The sequence below is a fragment of the Spermophilus citellus genome (genome assembly GCF_964194105.1).
Source record: "Spermophilus citellus genome assembly, chromosome: 10".
Classification (NCBI taxonomy): domain Eukaryota; kingdom Metazoa; phylum Chordata; class Mammalia; order Rodentia; family Sciuridae; genus Spermophilus; species Spermophilus citellus.
This window is the reverse complement of record NC_138197.1, coordinates 129,845,152-129,872,514: the sequence shown is the minus strand read 5'-3', so window position 1 is coordinate 129,872,514 and position 27,363 is coordinate 129,845,152. Positions and strand designations below refer to the sequence as shown.

The window sequence follows — 27,363 nt, the reverse complement described above, 5'->3', positions numbered from 1 at the left end:
CAGACTTCAGTTTCCAAAAAACATTCTAAGTTGAAAGTTCACCATCTGAGGTAGACCAAGCAGTCTTTTATTTCTGTCCCATTCCACAGACCCCACTAGGAGAAGTACAGCTCAAACACTGTAATTGGGTATGCAAAAGAAAGCTAGTAGATGTTCTGCAATGTACACATACAGTGGAACAGGAAAGAGCCCCTATTCCAGATGAGCTTAGTCTGATGATTTGGCATTCTAAGGTCTAGTTTGCCATATAATTCATGTCTGTGTACAAAATGTCTTTACAGAAAGCCCATTCTATACAAATAATATATTACTGTGATGTGTGAAACTAACAATAAACAGTGCATTTAGAGAAAGGTCCTCTTGGGGCCGAGGATGTAGCTCAGTGGTAGATTACAGGCCTAGCATGCCTGATGCCCTGGGTTTAATCTCCAGCACAGGGAGGGGAGAGGGAGAAGACAAGAGGAAGAGAGAGAAAGACATAATTTAAAGGCAGATTTGAAAGCCATTTCTTACCTTTCTGCCACAACAATATCCAAGGCTTTGCATGACTGGGTCAATTTCTTGTTCAAAGACCTCAGAGAGCTTGGAACAGTATTTGTATACCCGTGAAGTTTTCCGGTTATATAGCCAGGCATTATTGAACATGAGCCAAATATCATCCACATATTGCCAAGGCTCTTGATACTGTCCAGTGTCTAACTTCCTCTTGATGGTAGAAAGATCCATGGGGCTTTTCACAATATCAAAGTAATCCTATAAGGACAAGTGACATCCAACAACATTATTCACTCTTTGGGCAGTGTATTTGAGGCAGAATGGAGTACTCTATTATACTCTTTAATTTTCCATGTAATTGAAGTTTTGACCTGTCTATATTCCTAAGAGTAGAATATCCATCACATCTTCAAATCAGTTTATATACACATGAAGTGGTACAGAGGGCAAGGAGAATAAAGCTAGTAGGGATTTTCAAGACAGTAGGCTGATGGTCCCCAAAGTAACTCCAGCTGCTATGCCATAGTACACATGAGATTGGTACAAAGAAGACAAGTCTTAAAAACTCACTGGAAGGGGCCTATACAAATGAGGAAATGAAGCCCAGAGAACTTCAGTGCTACATCTAAGGTCAAAGGAAAAATGAACTCCTGAAGGATTTTTGCCTCTGGAAGCACTCATGTATCCTGTCTAATAAATTTTAAAATCTTCCAATGAAAGCTGCTAGCAGCCTGGTGTATATAATGGCATTTTTAAAAGGACACAAAACTGGGCTGGGGATGAGGCTCAAGCGGTAATGTGCTCGCCTGGCATGTACAGGGCTGGGTTCGATCCTCAACACCACATAAAATAAAGATGTTGTGTCCATTGAAACATAATTATTAATACAACAGTCACTAATATGCTATTATGTAAAAATGTGAGTTCAAAACCCAATTGAGTCAAATGTATGAAAGATGATATATCATGAGCTCTGTAATGTTTCCAACAATCAATAAAAAAAAAAATCTCTCTCTCTTAAAGGACACAAAACTAACTTGGGTCCACCATAAATCATAATACACAGAAATTCTACTCCCAAAGTAGTTACCAAAGAGAAATATAGACATATCTACAATAAAAACATGTACATGAATATACAAAGCAGTGCTACCCTCAATAGCCAAAAAGTGGAGATAACCAAAATGTCTACCAATTAAACAATGAATAAATGAAATGTAGTATTATCTATTATTAAAGCACAAAAAGGGATGAAGTATTGATTTTTTTCATTTTAGAGATGGGGTCATACTATGTTGCCCAGGCTGGACTCAAACCTCCTAGTTCTCCTGCTTCAACCTCCTAAAGAGCTGGATTATAGACACATGCTTGAGGTACTGACTGATGCTATAAAATGGCTGAACTCTCCCCAACTGCCCCCTAAAACTTGAAAGATATTATACTAAGTCATAAAAGATTATTGTGTCCACCTACAACTAAAAAAAAAAAAAAAAAAAAAAAAAAAAGAAAAGAAAGCAAATGAATTAAAATTCTGGTGACTGTTGTACAACTCTGAGAATATATAACTAACTATGAACTTTAAATAGGTGACTTGTATTTGTATTACACCTCAATAAAACTGGTACCAAATTAAAACCAAAGAAAATAAATACTTACAGGGATTCCCAGAAGCTGAGGGTCCACAGGTTGACGAAAGGGAAGGGATTCTGGGTCCTGTCGGTAAAGTGCCTCTAATGTTGGCATCAGTGCCTGTCGTAGTTCTTCTGGTTTGAAAACTTTAAAAGTACATTTAAATTGATTATCAATTGAAACAAACCATTTTAAAAAAAACATTCAAGCTGAAGTTTAAGTATCTCAAGACTCGCAAAATACCGAAGTGATTATACTGGGCTAGAGGTATAGCTCAGCGATGGAGTGCTTGCCTAGCATGATCGAGGTCCTAGGTTTACTGACTAGCATAGAAGGTGACTACACTGTCCTCCAGGAAAGGGCTTGTTTCCTGATTCTAACTCCTGCTCTTTATAGGCAGTACCTTCAAAACAGTATGACTTGTCACCACAATTATAAGCTCAGTTAATTTTCCAGTCATAAATTCAGTTAACACATACTCGGCTAAGTAGAAAGAGAAGCCAAGGGCAATTAAAATTCTATGAAGAGATGTCACAAAATAATAGTCCGAAAGATACGAGTGGTAAGAGAACATAAAATGTTCTTTCATGACACCAGTATTTACGTAACAAAGCCAGAAATAGACCTGATTCTGTCCTATCACTAAAGTAATTGAAGGCACTCAAAGAGTCTCTGATTAAAATACTTTATGTTTTAGAGCTGAGGAGTAAAAGTGGTGTATTATTTTAACAGTGGATACTAGGGTTTATGTGTAAAATTTTAAAAAAAGAAAAAAAAAGAGAGAGAGAGAGAGAACTAAATTGTTGTTGTTAAGAATAAGAGTCTTGGGCTGGGGATGTGGCTCAAGTGGTAGCGCGCTCGCCTGGCATGCGTGCGGCCCGGGTTCGATCCTCAGCACCACATACCAACAAAGATGTTGTGTCCGCTGAGAACTAAAAAAAATAAATATTAAAAATTCTCTCTCTCTCTCTCCCTCCTCTCTCACTCTCTCTTTAAAAAAAAAAAAAAAAAAAAAAAAAGAATAAGAGTCTTGGGGCTGGGGATGTGGCTCAAGCGGTAGCGCGCTCGCCTGGCATGCGTGCGGCCCGGGTTCGATCCTCAGCACCACATACCAACAAAGATGTTGTGTCTGCCGAGAACTAAAAAATAAATATTAAAAATTCTCTCTCTCCTCTCTCTCTCTTAAAAAAAAAAAAAAAAAAAAAAAAAAAAAAAAAGTCTTGGTTATTCAAAACCTGTTCTTTCCCCAAAAGTCAAGAAAGATTTGCTAGCATTTCCAACGAATGGAATTAATTTAAGCCATCATTCAAGAAACTAGTGATTAAGGATTCAACTCTGAATGAATAAAAATAAAAACAAAAGACTCTTGAGAAACGGAAGGCCTTGATCTAAAAATTAACTTCACCTTCAGGTACATATTCGTTAGTACTTTTAGATATTGTTCACTTCAGTGAGGAACTGCCATAAAAAAAAAAAAACTACATTACAGAGAGGAGAGAGTTCTATCTCAGACTTCTTTGTACTTAAAATAAATGAGTAAACGTGTTAGATTAGATTTTTTAATTTTTTTTAATTGTTGATGGATCTTTATTTATTTATACATGGTGCTGAGAATTGAACCCAATGCCTCATACATGCTAGGCAAGTACTCTACCACTGAGCTACAATCCCAGCCCTACAGATTAAATGTTTTGAAGAGAGATCCCTAATAGTTTAACACTGCATTTGTGGGGCTGGGATTGTAGCTCAGTGGTAGAGCACTTGCCTTGTACGTGTGAGGCCCTGGGCTTGATCCCCAGCACCACATAAAAATAAACAAATAAAAATAAAGATATTGTGTCCATCTACAACTAAAAAAAAAAAAAAAAAAAAAAAAAGACTGCATTTGTATTTGTTACAACCTACCTACATTGAAATACCATCAACACTTAACAAATATTTTAAATGAAAAATTTTAAACTTGGTATTTTATGTCATATTTTTGGAAAATTTTTATATACACCATCTGTAAGATTCAGCAGATCACTTACCTGAAGGATCACAAAGAGCCATAAGAAGCTCTAGTTCTAGTTTTTGGGAGTTATCTGAGTTGAACACTCTGCCCAGGTACTATGTGGCTGAGTAACCTGGGGCTAGTGACTTAAACTTGCTAAGTCTTATGGCTCAGTGGTAGAACACTCGCCTCATATGTGTGAAACCCTGGGTTTGATCCTCAGTGCCACATAAAAATGAAATAAAGGTATTGTGTCCATCTACAACTAAAAGAATATTTTAAGAAAACAAAACGACCTTCAGAGTTGTTGTGTAGTTTTTAAGTGATATAGTTGCTGGTCCTTGTCACAAAGAAGGCAAGCCATAAATGCTACTGTTATTAGTGCTATTCTTTCCTGCATTTTAGTCAAGGATATAATTCAGCCATTTTTCTCTTCTGAAAAAGATAATTTCTCAAAGGTGCTAATGAATAAATCCTGAACGACTGACTCAGCAGTCATATCAAGTGCAAATACCTACAGGAAAAAAATTCTTTTTCAATAATAGTAAACCAAGCTCAGGGCCCCAAACTTAATGAAATCACGTTACTAGTTATTTCTGAGGCCCAATCCTGTTCTATTCTGGGCCTTTGTTTTTTCTCTACCTCCAGAAACAGACAGCCTAAAAAATCTTACTCTTTTTCTTTGACTGTCCGGGAGCTGGAGAAGACTGGGTAGCTGAAGTACTTGGATGGTCTTCCTCCTCTTTTATTTCAGTTTTTAACTCTGTGCCTCTCTCTTCTGTTTCTGCAGGTTCCACTTTACAGTCTTCAGCTTTAGCCTAAAAGATAAAGTACGTATTTTCTGTATTTCAAAAACATTCAGTTGGGAAACAATACAATTAATAAAATAATTAACTTTCTCCCCTGGACATATCTGGAGTCTTTCTCACTGGAAAAATCAATGTAATTAGACCTAATTATCAGAATATTTTCCTACAATATATTTTTCTTTAAATCAGGAGTCATAATCAAATCACAGCAGTTACCTGCTCTACTCTTACCTCTGGAATATCCTCCGACTGAGTGTCTGCTGGTTCTGATTGATCCACTTCCATTTTGGCCTCCAGTTTTACTTCCTGTGACGGCTGCTTCTCAGGAATGGTCTGAGAATTCACTTCTGTGCTACTAGTAGATGGAGGGTTTGACACCTGTCCTTCAATGCTTACAGCTGGCTGGGAAAGCTATAGAGAAAGAAGGGGAAACACACCAAAAGTTTGCCAATTACACAAGTAGAATTTAAGTTACATAGAATTACACACCAATATTTTGGCTAGTGCCATTATATATCCACTTATGGTGCGCAATTTAGGAACAGGAGATTAAGGCCTTTGTGATACAGACAGGCTGATTATTTTTTGCTAATTACCATTCTGTGGAACTATGTGAGTAGTGGAGTTCCAAAGATGACTTTCTCAGAGAAGCTCACATGTATCAAGAAATGAAACAAGCTAACAAAAGGATAACTATTTTTCTTTTAACCTCATTAGCAAAAGTTTCAAATACACAGAAAAGCAGAGAGAACAAATATAGTGAACTTCCTTACACAATGATTATTTTGAATTAACGCAAGCATGTGTTGGAATCCCTGGCAATTTTAATCTTTTATTTTTTTAAATAATATTATTATTTTTTAGTTTTCGGTGGACACAACATCTTTATTTTACTTTTATGTTGTGATTGAACCCATCACCCCGCGCATGCCAAAACGAGCGTGCTACCGCTTGAGCCACATCCCCAGCTCTGGCAATTTTAATCTTTCCTCGAAGACTTCCCAATAAGAAATGTTACAGGTCTGGAGGAACTAGCTCAGTGGTACAGTGCCGTGTGCAAAGCCCAAAGTTGTATTCCCAGTACTGTATTAGGAACAAAAAAAGTTATAATTAGTCGTATTTTTCAAATCTACCATATTAAAGAAAAAGATCAAGCAAATTTGGTCTTTTCTTTTTTTTTAAACATAGCAAATGATTTTATTTAGTACTTCTGTAGCAACATTGTCTCTTAGACCATTCTTAAGACTTTAAGAACGAAACCATGATGTAAAGCTTTTTTTTTTTCTTTCTTTCTTTCATACACGACAATAGTGGAGTGCATTACATTCATAATTATCCATTCACAGCAATTTTTTGTAACTCTCTATATAAAGTATGTTCACACCAAATTATGCCATTATACATGAGCTCTCTTAATTCTTTTTGCATACAATTCTTAGTACACCTTTATACCACCATTTATCATATCTCTTGTTTGTATGTATATAAGGTATATTGACACCAAATTCACATCTTCAAAATTTGGTCTTTTCTATATTCCGCCCTTCCTTGTTTTTTAGAGGTTACTGCTGGGACTTAATTCACAAACATGACTGAGCTAAAATATTAGTATCAATCATCAAGGCAGAAAGTCTAAGCCTTACAGAGTTCTTTAAACAGAGACTCATGTACTAGATGAAAATTTGGACCTTTTACCATAAACATAACCAACCTGTCACAAAGAAGCTACATGTTGTGGGCCTATAATTCTTTCACCTTAGATCACTTTTTTCTTTTTTGGTGGAGGGGACGGAACCCAGGGCCTTATGCATGTATTGTACCACCGAGTCTTACTCCCAGCCTGAGCTTAACTTTCTTTTTTAATTTTGTAGTTATAGGTGGACACAATGTCTTTATTTTACTTTATGTGGTGCTAAGGACTGAACCCAAGTGCCTCACGCATGCTAGGCGAGTGCTCTACCTCTGAGCCACAACCCCAGCCCTAATCATAACTTTTTAACTTTGTTTAGAACTACAGAGTGCTGGCATGGTGATACAGACCTATAATCAGGGCAAGAGGACTGCAAATTCCAGGCCAGCCTCGGCAACTTCTGTCTTAAAGAAAAAGTAGCCAGGTGTGGTGGCGCACGCCTGAAATCCTAGTGGCTCAGGTAGATAAGGCAGGAGGATCACAAGCTCAAAGCCAGTCTCAGCAATGGTGAGGCATTAAGCAACTCAGTGAGACCCTGTCTCTAAACAAAATCAAAATAGGGCTGGGGATGTGGCCCAGTGGTCAAGTACCTCTGAGTTCAATCCCCAGTACCCCACCTACCAAAAAAGAAAGTACCAGTAGTAGAAATAGTGTGTGTGTACACATTTATATAAATATAAAAAGGCTGGAGATGTAGCACAGTGTTTGTGCCCGAGTTCTATCCCCAACACTGCAAAGAAAGAACAAACAAAAAAGCAAACAATAGTGCTACAAAGACTCAGAAATCCATTAACCCCAAGTCCTTCTATGCTAGGCAACAAAATAGAAAAGGTTCCATTCTATCTATGGAGAAATAAAAGATGAAATAAGACTAGAAATAGTGCACAAATAAAATACAGAACAATTTAAGTGATTCTGTGTAAGACCCAATCTCTGCTTACCGGAGTCGCAGGCTGTGGAGGCAATAGTGGTGCTGTTGGTGTGGGAACAGAGGCTGCTGTACTTTGCTGAGAGCGAGGCTGCTGCTGGGGCTGGTCGACTGAAGGAGCAGCAGGAAGTGAAGGTTGCACTTGGGGAGGAAGCTGGGTTGTTGGTGGTGTAGGTGTCTGTCTGGATGGGGGATGCAGGGCCTGGGGCTGTTGTCCAGGTGGCATGGCAGGAGGTGTAGGAACAGGGGCTGGAATTGCTGTTGCCTGCTGAGCCCCTATGCTTGGGGGAGTGTGGTGAGGTGTTGGGGTACGACTGGGTACAGGAGAGGGTGAATTCTGATGGAGAGCTGGCTGAGGGAGAGGGGGACAGTGAATGTGGCTCCCTTGAGAACCTGGAGGCATTATAGGAGAGTTCACTGGACAGGAAGAACTGGACATTTGTGCCTATTAAATTGAAGGGAAAAAAATATTAATATAGACAGGTTATATATTTACGACATAAAATGATTAAACAGAAAGCAGCAAGGTCTCTATTTTAAAATACCCTATTAAAAAATCCTATTGCTGGCCCCCCAGATGATGATGCTAGATGATGACACAAGTGATTTAGTACTTAACCAAAGAGACTTCAAACCATCCAGCAGAATGGTTTTATCAATGCAGGGGCACAGGAGACTTGAGTATACAGAGCTCCTGGGACCTTTCTATCCTCTCTTCTCACAGTTCCTCCTTCTACATTGCAGTCTCACTAAACTTTCAGTTCTAAAAGTGTTTACTCCTCAAAAAATGTTAAAATCACCAATTTAAAAAAATCACTGAGGGGCTGGAGATGTAGCTCAAACGGTAGCGCGCTCGCCTGGCATGCGTGCGGCCGGGTTCGATCCTCAGCACCACATACTAACAAAGATGTTGTGTCCGCCGAAAACTAAAAAAAAAATAAATATTAAAATTCTCTCTATTTCTCTCTTAAAAAAAAAAATCACTGAATAATCTCTTCATGTTCTGAAATCCAAAACTGTTACTAAACAAATAAACAATCCTGTTTTCTCTCCCTAATTCTCTGCTGCAACCCTTCACTGTAAAAACCTGAATCAAGAGAATAACAAAGTAAAAAATCCATTTGTGAAACATACTTGAGACACTGGTGCTTGACCGCTGGATGGAGCCAAAGGCATATTTGTTACATTCATTCCCTGTGATGGGAACTGAGTTTGCGAGAGGAACTGGCTCTGGCTGGAAGGCTGTTGCATGCGAGGCCCATAGCCCATAGGCTGCAAAAAATCAGAGCAACAAAATGCTTCAATATAGTTCTACTACAATTGGAACTATCAACTTCTCTGGCTTTGTTTCCAGACTTTGTTTCCAGCAAAGAAAGGCAAAAAGAACAGAATACATGCAGAAGTGAGAGTACCAAGGGAGAAATAAAGTTGTGGAAGAATCAACTCTTATGCCAACGTTTAACAGAAGAGCCTAAGTGTTTACCCAAGCCTACTAAAGAAATAATAAGATGGGTACAAAAGCACATTCTCTTGGTACACAAATATACCTGGAACTCTGACAAAGTATCAAGGCAACTGTGTGCACACTGTTAAAAGTGTAGAGAGTGAATTACACTGAGCGTTCTGCTCCTGTTACTGGTATTGTAATAACATCAACAATAAGATTCTAACAGGTAAATCCAAAATATTACAAGTGGTTGCTGAATCTGACAGGATTGATGATATGCAAATGCTCTAGAGACTGTTAAATCTCATTTCTAAAATTGCTCTACATAAACCCAGACTTTTATTGATTTACTTTTTACTTTTTTGCAGTACTAGGAGTTGGACCCAGTAGTGTTCTATATACATTGGGACACATCCCAAACCCTTTTTATTTATTGAGACAGGGTCTCATTATGCTGCTGAGAATGGCCTTAACCGGTGTGCACCAGTAGGTAGGAAATCTAGAGTACCAAGAGGAAAACTTCATAAACAAAGAAAAGCCACTGCCTTATAAATTATAAAAACAGGATGCATGGTTAAATATGACAGATTAATGAGATGTAGTAGTAAATGCTGGAGAACTTCAAAAAGGCCCGAGAAATGGTGGCACCTGGTAAATATAAAAGGCAGGCTGAGATATGGGACAAAGGCAGGAGCTGGCTGGCTGGCTAAGACTTTACAGAAGCAACCGCAAGATGCTAAGTCTCTACTCTCCAGTTTCTAAATCAGACAACTGCCTTTCTATTACCCTTGCAAAAGATCATTCCCTGCCTGGAGAGGGGAAAACAGGTACTAAAGGAAAGAGGTATCTATAGAAAGTGTGAACGGTGAAACTCCAGGGATTGGGGGGGGGGGACTGTTTGGCCATTATCTAAACTTCAAAATTATTACCTACAAAGTGTTTTAATTTACTGTAGTTTAACCATAATTAATTCCTAACCATAATACCCCCTGTCTCCCCCTAGTTCAGTACACAAGAACTGGGCATAGTCCCACATGCATGTACTCCTAGCCATGGCAATTACTAAGGAGGCCAAGGCAGAAGGATGGCAAATTTAAGAGCAGCCTTGGCAATTAACTGAGATGCTATCTCACAATCAAAAATTTAAAAGGATGGGGATATAGCTCAATATTAAAGTACCCTTGATCCCCAGTACTCACACTGCAAAACTGAGTACATAATGCGACTTCCTTAACATGAATTTTCTTCAACTTACATCCACTTATTATCTCAGGATTAGAAATTAGGAAAAATTTCTAAAAAGTACTTTCTAGGTAAACAAGATATGCAAAATTTAAGGGTATTAACATTTCTTTCCCAGTTGTGGTATACTATTTAGTTCTTGCCATATTAAAACTATTCTTATCCTGAAACACATCATTTTATCATATTTATAAAAAGCCAACTACAACAGATTTGCAGTGTAAGAACAAAGTCTTGTAGTTTATGATATGAAGTAAAAACGAAGAAAAAAGGTTTTTAAGATATAAGGTAGAAGTCAAACAGATTACCCAAAGAAGTCAAACTAACCGGGTTGAGAGTTCCAGGCTGGGCCAACTGTCCATGGTGCTGAAGAGGAGAAGTTTGCCGGGGTCCAAGAGGGGCCTGGGGCATATTCATCTGACCGAACTGATTTAAACCTGTGAATTCATGTAAAACATAACATCTGAATAGCTTGAAGGAAGTGAGATATAGGAGGGTTTTTTAAAAAAAATATTTCATTTTTAGTTGTAGTTGGACACAATACCTTTATTTTTATATGGTGTTGAGGATCGAACCCAGGGCCTCCAACATGCCAGGCAAATACTCTACCGTGAAGCACAGTCCCAGCCCCAAGATAAGAATTTTTATATCTGATTCTGTGTAATTTTCTCAGGATTAATAACAAAAACTTTCTTTCAACCTCATAACTACAAATGAATATTTCATTCACAACAGCTGAAGAAGTGGATTGTTAACTAACATATGGTTTCTAAATGAAATTTTATAAGCTGCAGTTAATTCCAACTTAGCCAGCTGTTTTGAAATGGATGTTTTATCATTTACTTGTCATCCCCAATGCCCCTTCCTCTGTGGGCTTCCAACCCCAAAAAGTTTTTTAATTTGACAAGCAGGTAATTTTGATACTTGCTACTGGTCTAAAGCAAGAAAAAAATATGGCAAGTATAATTTTATAGTACACCAGAGACTGTTAAAAATGGATTTTTCTTTCATAATTTACCAGGTTGTGGAGTAATCCGAGACATCATCTGGTTTGGCACACTGCCACGGATCATAGCTGGATCAGGTAGAGGACCATCTGGAAAGGAAGAGAAATGGTTAAACAAGTATTTTTGTACCAGCTGCCCTTCACTAAACAAAACAAAAATCTACAATATATTGCTAATAAGAGCTTGAAAAATTCAGCCTGAATCTCAAAAAAAAAAAAAAAAAAAAAAAAAAACCATTCTGAATTAGACATGAGCCTGAAGAAAATGTCTTCATGTTATATTGAACTATATCATGTGCCTCCTAAACACAAAAATAAAAATATTTAAAAATGAGATTTATATATATATGAATTTTACTGTTTTCTTAGATCATCTATATATCCAACAAGGTGTACAGAGGAAAATATTAGTTCTCCACAATCCTGTGACAAAACAAGATGCCTCAGTGACCAGCTCCTTCCTCCTGAGTGCTGCACAGTCAAACCTCAGGCACACAGGTGGGAGACCCTCCTCTAAGGAGATATCACCCATCACTTAAGACAGCTCAAAACGTGTAGTAAATGAGCATTTTTAACTTTTAAAGAGCCTTCCAAATATCTCTACTGATTTGGTTACTTGTTCTTTCATATATATTTTCCATAATTATTGTTTAATCTTTTTCCTTTTTTATTATTTATTTTTTAGTTGTAGTTGGGACACAACACTCTCATTTTATTTATTAATTTTTATGTGGTGCTGAGGATCAAACCCAGGGCCTCACATGTGCTAGATGAGCGCTCTGCCACACCTCAGCCCTTCTCTCTCCCTCTTATCATAGTAAGGTGATTAGCACCCTTAATATTGAAAATACTTTCCTCAGTTTGTTCAGTCCAGTATTGCTTATGATACCTTCTATTATTATTTTTTTTTTCTTTAAAAACTTTCAGTTTGGGGCTAGAGTTGTGGCTCAGTGGTGGAGCGCTTGCCTACCATGTGTGAGGCGCTGGGTTTGATCCTCAGCACCACATATAAATAAATAAAACTTAAAAAAAAAAAAAAAAACAACACAACTTTAGGTAGTGCCTAGTTATAGAGAAATTTCTTAATTTCCTTTTACATTTCCTTGAATAGTCTATTTCAATTTCAAACATTTATCTTAAAGCTCAAAATCATTAAGTTTGTCTATGACTAATTTCTATAAATAGGAGTAAGGCAAGGATCTAATTTTATAAAATGTCAAATTTAATATGAGCCAACAGCAAACTTACCATATTATTTTACTGATACTACTTGAGCAAATTCTACCCAACCCTAGTATTTCAAACGTGTACTTCTCTATTTCCCAAATAATTATATTAGTTCAAGATCAAAGCCAGATTATTTCATTTTCTCTTATTTTCGCAATCATTATTTTTTCGTTGAGATCATTTCTCAAATCTAATCCTTGTTTTCTCATTCCAAAACATTTTTTCCTTGTACCTACTCAAAAAGTATGCTCCTCTTCCCTTGCCACTGGGGCTCCATATACACTATTCCTTCTGCCAGATATGTTGCTCTTTCTAATTCTTTATATATCTTTGTTCAGTTAGAAGAGTGTATGTATTAAGCTAGATGTGGTTACAGATGCCTAAAGTCCTAGTTACTCAGGAGGCCAAAGTAGAAAGACTGCAAGTTCTACACTAGTAGCTTGGGTGACTTAATGAGACTATGCCCCAAAACAAACAAAGAGACTGTGTCCAAAAATATAAATAAGTAACCACATAAATAAATAAATCGGTGCATCTGGCACACTGTAGTTCTCAAATATGGCTGCTAAAGGCCAAGTATTGAGGAAGATGAATTCCTCAGTTCCAATGGTCAACAGATGGTGTAAGAATTGCTATTTGGAGTTTCAGTTCATACTTCCTATAGGTAGTCAGTATTCCTTAACTCAAGAGGAACAAATACCCACTATCATAGCCTTTCTTACATCATTTCAACAGCCTGTGTTCTTATGTCTGTGTCTCAACACCATATTTCACTGCTTAGAACCTAATAAGTCAATGAATAAATGAAGTAATGTTTAGGAGAATGGTGTTACAACCAGAAACGACCAGACGTGATTTTAAATGATACTATGCTTCTAAAAATTTGTTTTAATACACAAAATATGTTGTTAAAGAGGAAGCATGACATTGCAACATGTTCTTGAATACTTTCAGGAAGTATTTAAGCCTTTATGGGGTCCCTGAACCTAGCCGGCTTACCTCTACTAGTTGCCTGTCACAGGCAAGCCATTATTTTCTATGTTCCACTATTAGAGAAGACTATTTTAGGCTCTAAAAAAAAACAATGTCAGATTACCAAGTTAAGCATAATGCCCCCAAATATTAATATACTCTTCAGCTGACATTTTTTAAATATTTTTTTTAGGGCTGGGGATATACGTCAGTTGGCAGAGTGCCTGCCTGGCATGCACAAGGCCCTGGGTTCAATCCCCAATACCACAAAAAAATTTTTTTAGTTATAGATGGACACAATACCTTTATTTATCTTCATGTGGTGTTGAGGATCAAACCCAGTGCCTCACACATGCTAGGCAAGCACTCTAGTCACAACCTCAGCCCCATGAACTGTCACTATATATATATATACACACACACACACACACACACACACACACACACACACACATATATATGTGTGTGTGTGTATATAAGCTGTTGATGGACTTTTATTTTATTTATATGTGGTGCTGAGAATTGATCCCATTGTCTCACACTTGCTAGGCAAGCTCTCTAGCCCTCAATAGCTGTTTTTACTAATGGATGAACTATATTCATTTCATTGGCAAAAGGCCATCTGAAAACCCTAGAACAACTACACAGCTTATACAAATTAATGGCTTTGTTTGGAAACCATTTTATAAATCGGGTGAGGTGGCACAGGCCTTTAGTCCGAGCTAGTTGGGAGACTCAGGAAGATCACAAGTTTTGAGTTCAGCATGGGTAATTTATTAAGACCTTGTCTCCAAATAAAATAGAAGGGCAAAGGATGTAGTACAGTGGTAGCATGCACACAGACCTGGGTTCGAGTCCTAGTACTGAAAAGACACACAAACATAATCAACTTCATCCCAAAATAAGTAAAAGCCACTTACTAGAAGTCATTCCTTGTTGTGGCTGTCCCATGTTAGGCCCTGGATTCATGGAAACTGGTACCATGCCTGCAGCATTTGGTAGCATATTCTGTTTCTGCAGTCTAGTCCTTCGTTTTTCTTCTAGTTCCTTCTGAATCTTATATATCTTCTCAGCTAGAAGGTGGTAGTATTCAGCCTTTTTGAAGTAAAAGAAGAGAGTTGAGGGTAAAAGAACAATTATTGGTTATCTGAAAAAATTAACAAAGAACAAATATAAGCTTCATTTAAAAAGTAGACAGAGGGCTGGGGATGTGGCTCAAGCGGTAGCGCGCTCGCCTGGCATGCGTGCGGCCCGGGTTCGATTCTCAGCACCACATACCAACAAAGATGTTGTGTCCGCCCATAACTAAAATAAATAAATAAATAAATAATAAAAAATAAAAAAATAAAAAGTAGACAGAAACTAAACGGAAAAAATCGAATCTATCTTCTTTGGTCATTTTAACTATAAGTTCATGTTTGGAATGATCATGTGGCCAGTAGTCTTATTATGAATTCATACAATAAACCACAATCTCTAAAAGCAGGATTCCAAAATATACACTGGTAACTTACAAGACATGGAAAGAATATCCTACATTTTAAGTTAGTGTCAACTTGGAAAGAAAGTTTAATTAGAGAAACTACATTGTTACTTGAGACGACAATTTCAAGCAGCTTATATACCATGATCTAGAGAAAATAGCACAAGGCTCAGTCACTTTTTAAGTCGACAGAAACACAATCTAAATGAATAAAGTAGCAGGTCAGTGCACTGTATTTAGTGGAAATAATATAAGAATCTTGGGCTGGGTTGTGGCTTAGCGGTAGAGCATGCACCTAAGCATGTGCAAGGCCCTGGGTTCAATCCTCAGCACTATATAAATAAAATAAAGATATATATAAATAAGAATTTTGATGATATACACTCAAGAAATTGCTTTATATTGACTGTACTGAGATAAAAAGATGAGGTAACTAAAGGGAGTACTCTTGGAAGCATAGTATCACTTGGTATGTTACAGAAGACTAAATTAAACAACCAGAACAGGCCCATTTCTGATTCTCAACAGAAAAGAAAAATCAGATGCTCACGCGATTATTTGCAGATTCATACATGTCGCCTTCTACTTTCCGAGCATACGCAACTAGATTTTCCATCCGCCTGTCTTTTAAAGCAGCAGGATCCGGAGTAGGAAATATGGCTTGAACACTGGGAACAGAAAATCCTTTTATTGTAATACCATGTCAACTTTTCATTCATGTCATACAAATGTACAATACTCTATACTTTCCCCAATTTGTACAATGAACATACAGTTAAGGGGAAAAAAGATGTATTCACATATACAGCAATACTTACCAAAATGAAATTCTTTTTTGTGTGAAGACAAAATGTCCTCATTACAATATAAGAAATGACTCCATAAAAATTCTCCAGTCCCTATTACTCTATATGAAGAACTCAAGAAATTATAAGGCACTAAATAAACAAACAAAAAATCCTGACCTTTGTCATGATAGTTCAAATGTACAGTATACTAGAAGAAAACAGATCAAGATGATGGAAGTGAAAATTTAGAAGACACAACTTGAGTTGCTAGAAAAATTTGAAAGCACAAAAAACTTTTTAATTACAAAATAACAGTTTGGTTATTCCTTATTAATTCATTAAAACCACAGCATTCTTGGCTTGGTAGAGCACTTGCCTAGCATGTGTAAGGCTCTGGGTTCAATTCTCAGCACCACAGATAGATAAATAAATTCTATTGACAACTTAAAAAAAAAAATTAAGCCAACCTAAGGTAAGCCTGATGATTCCAATCAAGTCAATTTGAAAAATGTGGCTAGTAGTACATGCCACTTATTTGGAAGGCAAAGAGAAGCAGGAGAATCTCAAGTTCAAGGCCAGCTCAGACAACTCAGTGAGATACTGTCTCAAAAATAAAATAATGATAAGTAAAAAGAAATGGGGCTAGAGATATAGCTCATTGGTAGAGTGCTTGCCTTGCTGGAGTGAAGCCCGGATTCAATCCCTAGAGGACTACAAAAAATAAAATTTATGGGCTGGGGTTGTAGCTTAGTAGTAGAGCTCTTGCTTCACACATGTGAGGCCCTGGGTTTGATCCTCAATACTACATAAAAAAATAAATGAATAAAAATAAAGATATTGTGTCCATCTACAACTATAAAAGTATTTAAACAAATAAAATAAAACTTAAATAAAAATGCTGAGTACAGTGTTGTAAGTCTATAATCCAATAACTCAGAAGACTGAGCCAGGAAGATCACAAGCTAGAGACCAGCTTAAGCAACTTAAAGAAATAAAGACTAGGGGTATAGCTCAGTGGTGTTGCACTGCTGGGTTCAATTCTCTAAAAACATCCCCTCCCTACACAAAAAAAGACGGGCAGGAGAATAAAACAAAGGAGATCCTGCTATTGAGTGGAGGTGAAACGGAAAGACTTACTTTCTCTAAGAAAAAATGCTTCATGCTTTTTTAAGGGTAAAGTCTAATCCATAAAATCTAAGCTCTGCCTTTTTGATGTTGGGCACATTATATTTTACCTTATGTTTACATCTGACAAAAACTGTTTCAAGATGGAGTTTGTGAAGAGGAGCACCTGGCATACATCAAATTCATATAATGCAGAAAGTATTTCATAAGCTGTTATGAGGACATTTGAAAGATCACAAGAGGGGCTGGGGATGTGGTTCAAGCGGTAGCGCACTCGCCTGGCAGGCGTGCGGCCCGGGTTCAATCCTCAGCACCACAAACAAACAAAGATGTTGTGTTTGCCGAAAACTAAAGTAAATATTAACATTCTCTCTCTCTCTCTCTCTCTCTTTAAAAAAAAGATCACAAGACCAGAGAGACCACCTAACTAGATTCAACTTGTCAACATAATAAAAATCATACCAGGATTAACAGAAAAGGATCTTACCCTCTACATAGTTTAAAAAACTGAGAATTAAGTTTTCATATGAAATACAAATCATGCAAGGCGATGGCACTAAAATAAACAATAGTTAATCAGTTCATTCATTGTTGACACTACGGAGAATAGTTCAAATAATGTTAAAGCTGAAAATCTACAAATGGGAGGAGAAAAAAAAATTGAGAAGCAAGAATGACACAAGAACAGAATTCAACATCAACAGTTTGGTTATCAGTAATATTTCTTTGGTGGTTAAAAGCCTAGCAGGTTGGAAGAATGCTCACACGATAGCTCTTATAAATAAGACATGCCCACAATCTTACTTACAGTTTATGAACAAGATGATTTCGAAGATCCTGAGTAATATCTTCATGCCACTGTTTCCGAATTCCAGTACTGGATGGTTGAGCAGCGGTTGGCATAGGACCCAGGGAGGCCACACTGGCATTCTCATTCATCATTGGGCTTCAAAGTAGCCATAAAAATAGTTTTAGTGACAGGCAGGAGAGAGAAGACCTCACTTAATCAGTGCTGGGAGTGATTACTGCCATAGGTTCAATAACCAATGGCAAATCTATTTGTATAAAGGGGGTAATAATACCCTATGGCAAGTATATGTGCATAAGAGAAAATATGCGTGTGACTGCATCTGTGCGGGTTATGTCACTGCACTGGTGTGAGGGAAAAAAAATTATGCTTCCTACTATAAGAGAAGAATGAAGAATTGTGTTTGGGAAAAACTAGATCATGACAAAAGACAAAGCTGTTACTTGGACATAACATCTCAGGAAACCCCCTTGGATAATGGGACTCCTAACAATGGATTATATCAAACTCTATTTTTATGCTGATGTGATCCTTAAACTTCCTACTGATACAATTTAAAATAAGAGTAGAAAGTACAACATGTTTCTCTTATTTCATAAAGAAAATATCAAGAAAGCTAACTAAAACATTCAAGAAATTCTTAAGTATTGGAAATGTGATTCAGGGTCAAAATAAAACTTACTTCTGAGAATTTATGGCTGAATGCAACATTGAGTCAGAAAGAAGATTCGGCGTCTGAACCCCTACACCTCCATTTACTCCCATAGGACTAGCATCTAAGTCAAAACAAAGTAAATAGGAAGAGAGAGAAATAAATAAAATAGCCACCATACAATAAACACCATAAGCTGAGTCAAATGACAAATTAGAAAAAAACTGTAGCGCATGCAATAAATAATTATTAGCAATATAATTAGTAACATATAAAAGCTAATACATAAAAGTACCCTTACAAAACCATTAAGAAAAAGATAATTCAACAGGAAAGTACTGGGCAATTCCCAGAAAAAGAAATTCAATAGTTTTAAAAAGAATGCAAATGTGCTGAACTGCACTTATAGATGAAGAATTTGAAACAATATATTTTTGTTATATGAAAAGTCAAGACTTTTAAAAGTTGATAGTCTAAAACTATATTTTGAGTTGGGCGCAGCAGTACAAGTCTGTAATCCCAAGGCTCAGGAGGCTGAGACAGTACAATCTCAAATTCAAGACGAGCCTCAGTAACTTAATGAGACCCTGTCTCAAAATGAAAAACAAAAAGGGCTGGGGAAGGGGGCTGGGTTTGTAGCTTAGCCGTAGAGCGCTCACCTAGCACACACAAGGCCCTGGGTTCGATCCTCGGCACCAAAAATAAACTAATAAAGATACTGTGTTCAACTACAACTAATAATAATAATTTTTTTTTTTTTTAAAAAGGGCTAGGGACGTAACTCAGTGGTAAAGTAACCCTGGCTTAAATCCCCAATAACCTAAATAAATAAATAAATAAATAAATGAAATCATTCAAAAATAGAGTGTGAGGAAAGAAACATTTTCAAATGTTTCAAAACTCTAGGGACAGGTGTGTCCAGGCATTAAACATATAAACACACATGAACATCTTCTTTCACTTAGAATTTCTACTTCTAATCATTTGTCTTACAGTTATATCTATGTAGACCCAGACTCCATAGTAATATAGATTCAGTAATATTAAAAGAAGGAAAAAAATTTAAAACTACAAACAAAACCATTCATGGAACTGAACTATACATATATATATGCTTGAGCCACATCCCCAGCCCCCATATATATGTTTTCATAAGCACAGAAAATTTATTTAAGGACACAGGAGTATGTTGATTGCTCGACAGTGGGATGAGAAGTACTGTTATGGTTAAAGAAAAACATATTTAATTGAATATTCCTTCAAAATGGTTTGAAAAAGCTCTATGTGTATCTACTTCTTCTTCAACAAACAATTATAATGAATATTCTATTTATTTAAAGTATCCAATGGCAATATTCACACTAAACCAGATTTTCATGTTAAAGCTTTTTTTGATAAGTTTTATTAATATACTCCCTCAAGTTATTTTAAAGACAACAAAATTTCCCACTGAAATGCAAATAAATTGGCTAGATCTATAAATAATATTTAATGAAGACAAGTACTGTGGACTTCTTTCATTCTGGTCCCTAAATACCTTCCTTCTGATGTCAACAGGCTGGCTCTCTGAAAAGTAGTTGCTGGAATGGTCTTTCTGAAATAGAACTGTGTTGTTCATAATTCTCTATTTGTCACCATAGACACTTCATATGTAGATAATACCTTTGTAGAAAAATTGTATGTGTAACAGATGTTTTACTGATGGCAAAACAATAGTACAATGAAGGAAAAAACAAAACTGTGGTTACACAATATATAATCTTGCTCATTTTACTGCTTTCTGATGCCTCAGGAAATAGAAAAACATTCTTTCAAATTCTTCAGATTCATTTAACAGTGGTTCCCACTGTTTTCTTTTCATAGTTTGAAAAGAAAATTCATGGCACCTGAAAACCAGCAAGAGAATATACTTGTGTTTTCTAAAGGGATTTCATTCCAATAAAATTTTCAGACTAACTAAATGCACTAGTAACCAGAAGATATGAGAACATGGTCCAGCATGATCACTTAAGGCTCCAACACAGAAAAGATAATTTTGTAACTGAATTACACATTTAAAAATTCTAGGCTTCAAAAAAAAATTCTCTCCCCCTCCGTTATAGAATCTCTACAATCCAACCTGATTCATGTTAGAAAAATCGCATAGCACCGTCTACTTAATCATTTGCCTATCTAGCCAGACTAGGTTTTAACGTGGAGACCAAGCCCACATAGGATGTCTACTCCACACTCCAGCACAGAATGTCTGAATGTTGCATATCATTTGTTCTACAACCTTGTCCATCACAGTTACCTACAATTCACAGCCCGATATAATCCGGTACTACAGCCAGTTGTGTCACAGTGAGAGACATGTCTGCTACCCAAGTTGGAATTGTGAACATATCTTCCACATGGCATCATTATGCTTGCTTAGGCTTTTTATCCTCACTAGAACTACATACTTCAGGTAAAGATTCTGTGATATACATCCATAATAAATACAATATTTTGAAAGATCTCAAGTATTGGAAACACAAGCTGGGGTTGTGGCTCAGCGGTAGAGCGCTCACCTCGAATGTGTAAGGCCCTGGGTTCGATCCTCAGCACCACATAAAAATAAATAAATAAAATAAAGGTATTGTGTCCAAGTGCAACTAAAAAAAAAAATAAATGTTGAAAAAAAAAGGAAAAAAAAAAAAAGAAACACGAGCCTTTGGAAAAAGAATACAAAACCTAACGGAAAATAAGTTTCGCATAATAACAGTTTCAGAATTTTCATAAAATACCCGAAAGATAATAAGAAAATTTGAAGGGCAACAAGAAAACAGGGATAGTATAAAGAATAGATATTAATCTGGGCATGTGATGCACACCTGTAATCCCAGTGACTAGGGAAGCTGAGGAAAGAGGATCACAAGTTCAAGACCAGTCCCAGCTGGTAACTTAGTAAGACTCTTGTCTTAAAAAAACAAAAAGGGCTGGGGATGAGGTTCAGTGATAAAACACCTTTGAGTTTAATCCTCAATACCCCAGTCCCCCACAAAAAAGCACTAAGGGCAAATATAAATACTAAGATAATATTTAGACTGATATTTTAAAAATGTTCACACATATACCACTGCTAAGAAATATTAGTCTGAAAAGTTTAAAAGGGAAATAAATGGACAAATCCATACAGTGGGACAATTTAATTATATGACTTTTAGATTAAAAGAAAAAACACACGACAAAACATGTACACTCAGAGTTTGGGGTAAAGTGGGGAAATTTCAATGAATATTGTATATATTAGATGACATTATTGAATAACTATTAAATTTTTCAGGGTTGATAATGACAGTTTAAAAATAGTGTCATTATTAGGATATATGTTGTAATATAATTAATCATAAAAAATTGGGATTTCCCCCCCCAAAAAAAGGTAGGATGCCTCAAATCCATGCAGAAAAAAACAAATACGGCAAAAATGTGGAAAAGTAGTGACTCTAGATAAAGGATATGTACACACATCTTTATCTAACTCTAGGTAGGTTGAAAAACTCCAAATCAAAATTCAAGGGAAAATTTTTATTCATATACTGGAAATGGGGAACAAAGAATTCACCAAAATACTACCTTTATCCCAAATATGTATTGATGACCAAAGGAAGAACTTATTACTGGGGTGGACATGCAGACATTTTTTATGGCCCCAATCTCATGACAGAGAATTTTCCTAAAGTTCTAATTACATATCTATTCCATCTTCTTCACTTAGTTCCTAAGAATGAATACCTTAGGGTTAAAATGATGTGGGTGAGGAAGTGTTACCATTTTAAGTCTATTTGGGAAAGCGGCATAACATTTTTGTTTGCTGAAAAATTGGAAATTAACTAGAGTGACTGCGGGTGGTAGCTTAGTGGTATAGCACTTGCTTTAACATGTGATGGGTCCTGGGTTCAATTTCTAGCACTGCACAAAAAGAAGTATTAGGGGCTGGGCTGTGGCTCAGTAAGCATGTGTGAAGCACTGGGTCCAACTCTCAGCACAATATATAAATAAATAAAGGCCCATCAAAATCTTAAAAAAAACTAAATAAAAATAAAAGGAAGTAAGGGAAAAGAACATTTTTTCTGTACTGAACATGTACGGACTTTTATTCTTGTTTCTAGTTCCTAAATGACCTAGTAATAAGACATTGTTTAGAGATTATATACAAATACGAAGCCATTTTGTATATGGGACTTGAGCATCCTATGATTCCAATATCTGTGGGGAATCCTGGAACCAGACCCTGTGAATACTAAGGAATGACCATACTTCTTATTAGTAAATACAAGAGGATGAAGAGGCAATGCCTTGAAGGTCAACTTAAATAATAAAAATACAGCTGGGCACAGTGGGGAAACACATGTAATCCCAGTGAAATGGGAGGCTGAGGCAAGAGAATCACCACATTAGGCCAGCCTCAAGCAACTTAGTGAGATCCTGTCTCAAAATGAAAAATGTAAGAGCTGGTTATGTAGCTCAGTAAAAAGTCCCCGGATTCAATCCCCAGTACCAAAAAATAAAATAAAATAAAATAAGGAATAGAACATCCCAGTGGGCAAAAGTTAAAAAACAAAAAATCAAAAACAACAACAACAACAACAAAAAAAAAAAAAAAAAAAAAAGGAAAAAAGGGAACAGGAATAGGAGTGTGATACAGTGGAAAAGCATTTGCCTGGCTCACTGGGTTCTCTCCCCAGCACTAGGAAAGAGAAAAAACAAAAACAAAAAAACAAAAACAAAAGTGTCAATCTAACTTTTTAAACAAAATAATTTAGATGTTTAACAGCCTGACAACAAAAGGACAGTCACAGGGCAAAGCTCTTTTATCACATATACACAGAGCAAAAAAAAAACACCAAATTAGGATATCATCAGAACACCGACAAACCAGTTTATTCAAAAATCTATTTCCAGAGGCACAGCACACTATTCCTGCTGCCAGTTACATGGAAATCTACAGCAACAATAACCACGATCATTAGCATACATTTCAAACTAAAACAATACCTTAAGCCAAATACAATTTCTGTTGAGGTTTGCTTTTTTTTTTTTTTTTTGAGGGGGGGAGACTGGACACTGGACACAGGGGCATTCAACCACTAAGCCACATCCCTAGCACTATTTTGTATTTTATTTAGAGACAGGGTCTCACTGAGTTTCTTAGCACCTTGCCATTATTGAGGCTGGCTCTGAATTCGAAATCCGCCTGTATCAGCCTCCCAAGATGCTGGGATTATAGGCGTGAGCCACTGGCACCTGTCTCTACTGAGTTTTAAAACGGCAAAATAATTGGAAACCTCAAAGTCCATTTGTAATAGACCATTATATAAGATGAAATATTATATTAAAAAAGATACTAGATACTGATTATGAAAGATATCCACACAGTAAAGGAAGATACAGAATAACACAGGGATCTCATTAACTTTCATTTCTAGAAATTTAAACTCCCCCCTGCCCCACAAAAAAAGAGAAAAAAATGATGTAATCCAGAAGTGTTACCTCTGGTATATGGATCATAAATGCTCTTTTAGGCTGTGAATTTTTTTTAAAAAAATTATATCCATAATTAGGGGGAAAACAGAGAAAAAGAATAAGGAGTTAATCCTGCAATTAGAGATGTCATTTATATACCCAACCAATATCATCTCTGCTACTAGGAAGACACAAACTTACTCATGTTGCTCATGGGCCGCATGCCTTGGGGAGACTGACCAGACGGCTGATTTTGCTGGTTCTTCGCCTGTACCTGGGGTTGTGGTGGCATCTGATTTACTTGATAGGGTAGTCCAAGAGCTGCATAGGCTCTTTCTATAGAGCTGGGATCAATCTGACTAACAGTGCTTAGGCTAGGGGTAGACTGTTGACCCACCCCTAGAGAGCTAGGGTTTCCAAGTCCAACTGGTGCTCCAGTCAAAATTGCTATAGAAGATGAAAGACATGGCATTACAATATTAAAGATGGTGGGAAAAAAAAGAAAGACTAACATGTTTAAATTTCAAAAACCACAAAATTATTATTAATGGTGATCATAAAATATCTCAGTATACATATCTTGACTCCCATTATCTCTGTGAAAAAACTTCTAGATGCAAAACTGATTGGGATTGAAGGGGATCATAGGTATGAAAGGTTTTTGGTCCACAATACCAAACAGGCTATATCAGATTTCCCACCAACAGTATATGAATGCCCCAGAACCACACAAATACCAACACTGGGTAGCATCTTATCTGTCAATGAGATTTTTAAAAATGCTATTTCATTACTTAACAGTGAACTTTGTGTGTTTCTTCCCTCTGGTAAATTATCTCCTATTCCCAATTTTCTTCTGGGGAATTTATGATTTGTTTATGGAACTTACTTCCATTTTCACATGCTTTCCATTTTTCACTGCTTAAAGTTATGGTTGACAGAGATGTGGTAGATGTACTTTTAAAATATATTTTTATTTATGACTTGTCTTTGCTGTAAGAAAAACTTTTTCATCAAAAGATTAAAAAATAATCAGTTTTTTATTTCTGTTAAGATAATTTCTGGGGCTGAGGTTGTGGCTCAGCGGTAGAGTGCTCCCCTAGCACGTGCGAGGCTCTAGGTTCAATCCTCAGTACCACATAAAAATTAATAATAAAATAAAGTATTGTGTCCAACTACAACAAAAATATTAAAAAAAAAAATTCAAGTTATTTAGACTTCAGGTATAGGAGAGTAACTTGCTCAATGTCAAAGCAATTATATTGATATTTCCATGCATTTAAAATGGAGCCCAAATTCACCTATGGCTGTTTTAATAAAAGAATGGATAGTTAGAGTTCTTGGATCTTATTTTAGCTATTTAAACAATCTGATTCTAGGAATTAATGTGGTTAACTGGAAGGAGAAAAAGCGAAAGGAAAAAAAACAATTTTTCAACATAGTATGACAGCACTAGGCAGTTATAGCACCTCTACCTCGGTCCCAGAATTACAGGAACCTCACATAATCAAGAAGGACTCTGGGCTGGGAGTGTAGCTCAGCGGTAGAGAACTTGCTTAGTATGTGTGAGGCTCTGGGTTTGAATCCCAGCACCGCAAAAAGAGAAAAGAAAAAAAAGGAAAGAAGAAAGAAAAAACAATACTCTAGATTCTATCAAATAGTATAGTGAGAGGCTCTGAGTAGTTGCGGTATAAACCATAAAAGACTTCATCACTTACACTGTTGATTTCTTTTATCTCCAGCATTTTTGAGAGGGAGACACACAGGACAATCGTGCCTTGTACAATTCTTCCAGTGTGAAATGATTTGTCTAGAAGATGCGCAGTGTGCCACTAAAATGGAGAAAACTTTTTTTTAAGAGTAGGATTTTCTTTATATATAAACCATAGCTAACTTATCAATCACTAAGTGCTACAAATGTATAAACACATTTACCTTCATAACTGTGCTACTGTATAGGTCCTATTGGTACTTAGATTTTAGAAGCTCCTATTAACACTCAGATTTAAATATGAAAACAGGCCCCTCACCAAAAAAAAAAAAAAAAAAAAAAAAAAAAAGTCAAGCAATTTTGCACATGGTCACAGTAGCCAAAGCTGGATTTAAACCCAAGCCTCTGGTTTCAGAACCCCCATTTTCCACCAGTATGCAATATGACATACTTAAAGATATTCTTTCTAAGCCAATATGCTAACACATGCCTATAAACAAGTTTTTAATTACTTCATACACAAACTCCTACTAAATTGGAAGAAACTGGGTGAAACTATTAAGTTAAATATTTGGGTACATGGCTGTTAGCATATCTTCAATGATAAGAAAAGGATGATACAATGGGGCAAATCAAAGCCAGTGAGGACCATCTCAAAATGAAAGACCTTTGAATTTTACTCTCATACCATCTCTAGATGTTGGCTCATTAAATAAACTCAATTTTTATCATTTCCCAATGGTTCAGTAGGGATTACAAGTAGAGGAGTCTCAAAATGATCTTTGTTGATAGCAACATTATTTATAATTGCTAAACACTAGACAGCCAAGAGGTCTTTTACCAGCTGGATTGACTGTGGTATACTCAGATAATAGAATATTTCTTAAAGCTTTATTGAGGTATAAAAAAAATGTGCACAGCCAGGCACAGTGGCACATGCCTATAATCCCAGTGGCTTGAGAAGCTGAGGCAGGAGGATTGCAAATTCAAAGCCAGCCTCAGCAACAGCAAGGCGCTAATCAACATAGCGAGACCCTGTATCTATATGAATATGAAAAAGGGCTAGGGATGTGGCTCAGTGGTTCAGTGCCCCCAAGTTCAATCCCTGGTACTCCCAACCCCCAAAAAAACTGCACAAATTTTTTGTATGAGTTTGGATCTATGTATACACCCATAATACCATCAGAATAATCAAAGTTCTAAACAAAACCATCACCTTCCAATGTGGGTCCACTCACCTTGACAGGACTTGCCTGACTGGCAGTGTGTCATATGGTTCAGGACATTCTTCATAGTTCGACAGTGGGGAAGGTTGCATTGCCTTACTTCCCCGTTAGCCTGTTCCCGGCGCTGGCACTTGTGAGCATGCAAAAGGAGAACAAGTTGCTGCTGGATGAGCTTTCGCTTCTCTGGGTCGGCTGTATGTGCTCCAGAACCCATCCCCTGGGCAACAGGTGTCACCAAGCCCGACTGTTGGACCTGTGGGGCAGGTTGTTGGCCCTATGGGGATATAACAATAAAGATACATTTAACAGGATATGTCCTAGTATGCTATCTCTTATTAAATAGGGATCTGGATATTTTCTATTAAAACCTCTATGGTTGGTCTACTATATGCAAATTATTATTATTTTTGATGGAGGGATCCAAATACATATATAAATGATGGCCCCAACCATCAAGAAGCTCAAGTGGGATGGTGTTGTGGCTCAGTGGTAGAGAGCTTACATAGCATGTGTGATACACTGGTTAGATTCTCAGCACCGCATATAAATAAGTAAAATAAAGTCCACTGACAACTAAAATATTAAAGAGAGAAAAAAAAAGCTCAATATATTAAGAAGAAAAAAAGATGGTATTACCAAGTGCTA

At 36.7% G+C, this 27,363-nt stretch overlaps 1 protein-coding gene across 2 annotated transcripts in view; it reads right to left on the bottom strand.

Moving 5' to 3' along the window:
• EP300 (EP300 lysine acetyltransferase) overlaps positions 1–27,363 on the bottom strand; it is an 82,613-nt gene that overhangs the window by 21,373 nt on the left and 33,877 nt on the right. The window contains exons 4-18 of one of the 2 annotated variants that reach the window (XM_081310492.1): positions 26,731–26,992; positions 25,500–25,613; positions 23,983–24,228; positions 18,325–18,418; positions 17,643–17,780; positions 15,472–15,589; positions 14,359–14,533; positions 11,252–11,329; positions 10,561–10,670; positions 8,679–8,816; positions 7,558–7,989; positions 5,158–5,337; positions 4,791–4,935; positions 2,152–2,270; positions 514–753 (exon numbers count right to left, since the gene is read on the bottom strand). In XM_081310492.1, the coding sequence (XP_081166618.1) occupies positions 514–753; positions 2,152–2,270; positions 4,791–4,935; positions 5,158–5,337; positions 7,558–7,989; positions 8,679–8,816; positions 10,561–10,670; positions 11,252–11,329; positions 14,359–14,533; positions 15,472–15,589; positions 17,643–17,780; positions 18,325–18,418; positions 23,983–24,228; positions 25,500–25,613; positions 26,731–26,992 (2,589 nt within the window). The remainder of the gene's footprint in view (positions 1–513; positions 754–2,151; positions 2,271–4,790; positions 4,936–5,157; positions 5,338–7,557; positions 7,990–8,678; positions 8,817–10,560; positions 10,671–11,251; positions 11,330–14,358; positions 14,534–15,471; positions 15,590–17,642; positions 17,781–18,324; positions 18,419–23,982; positions 24,229–25,499; positions 25,614–26,730; positions 26,993–27,363) is intronic. The other variant, XM_081310493.1, reaches the window with a different exon arrangement.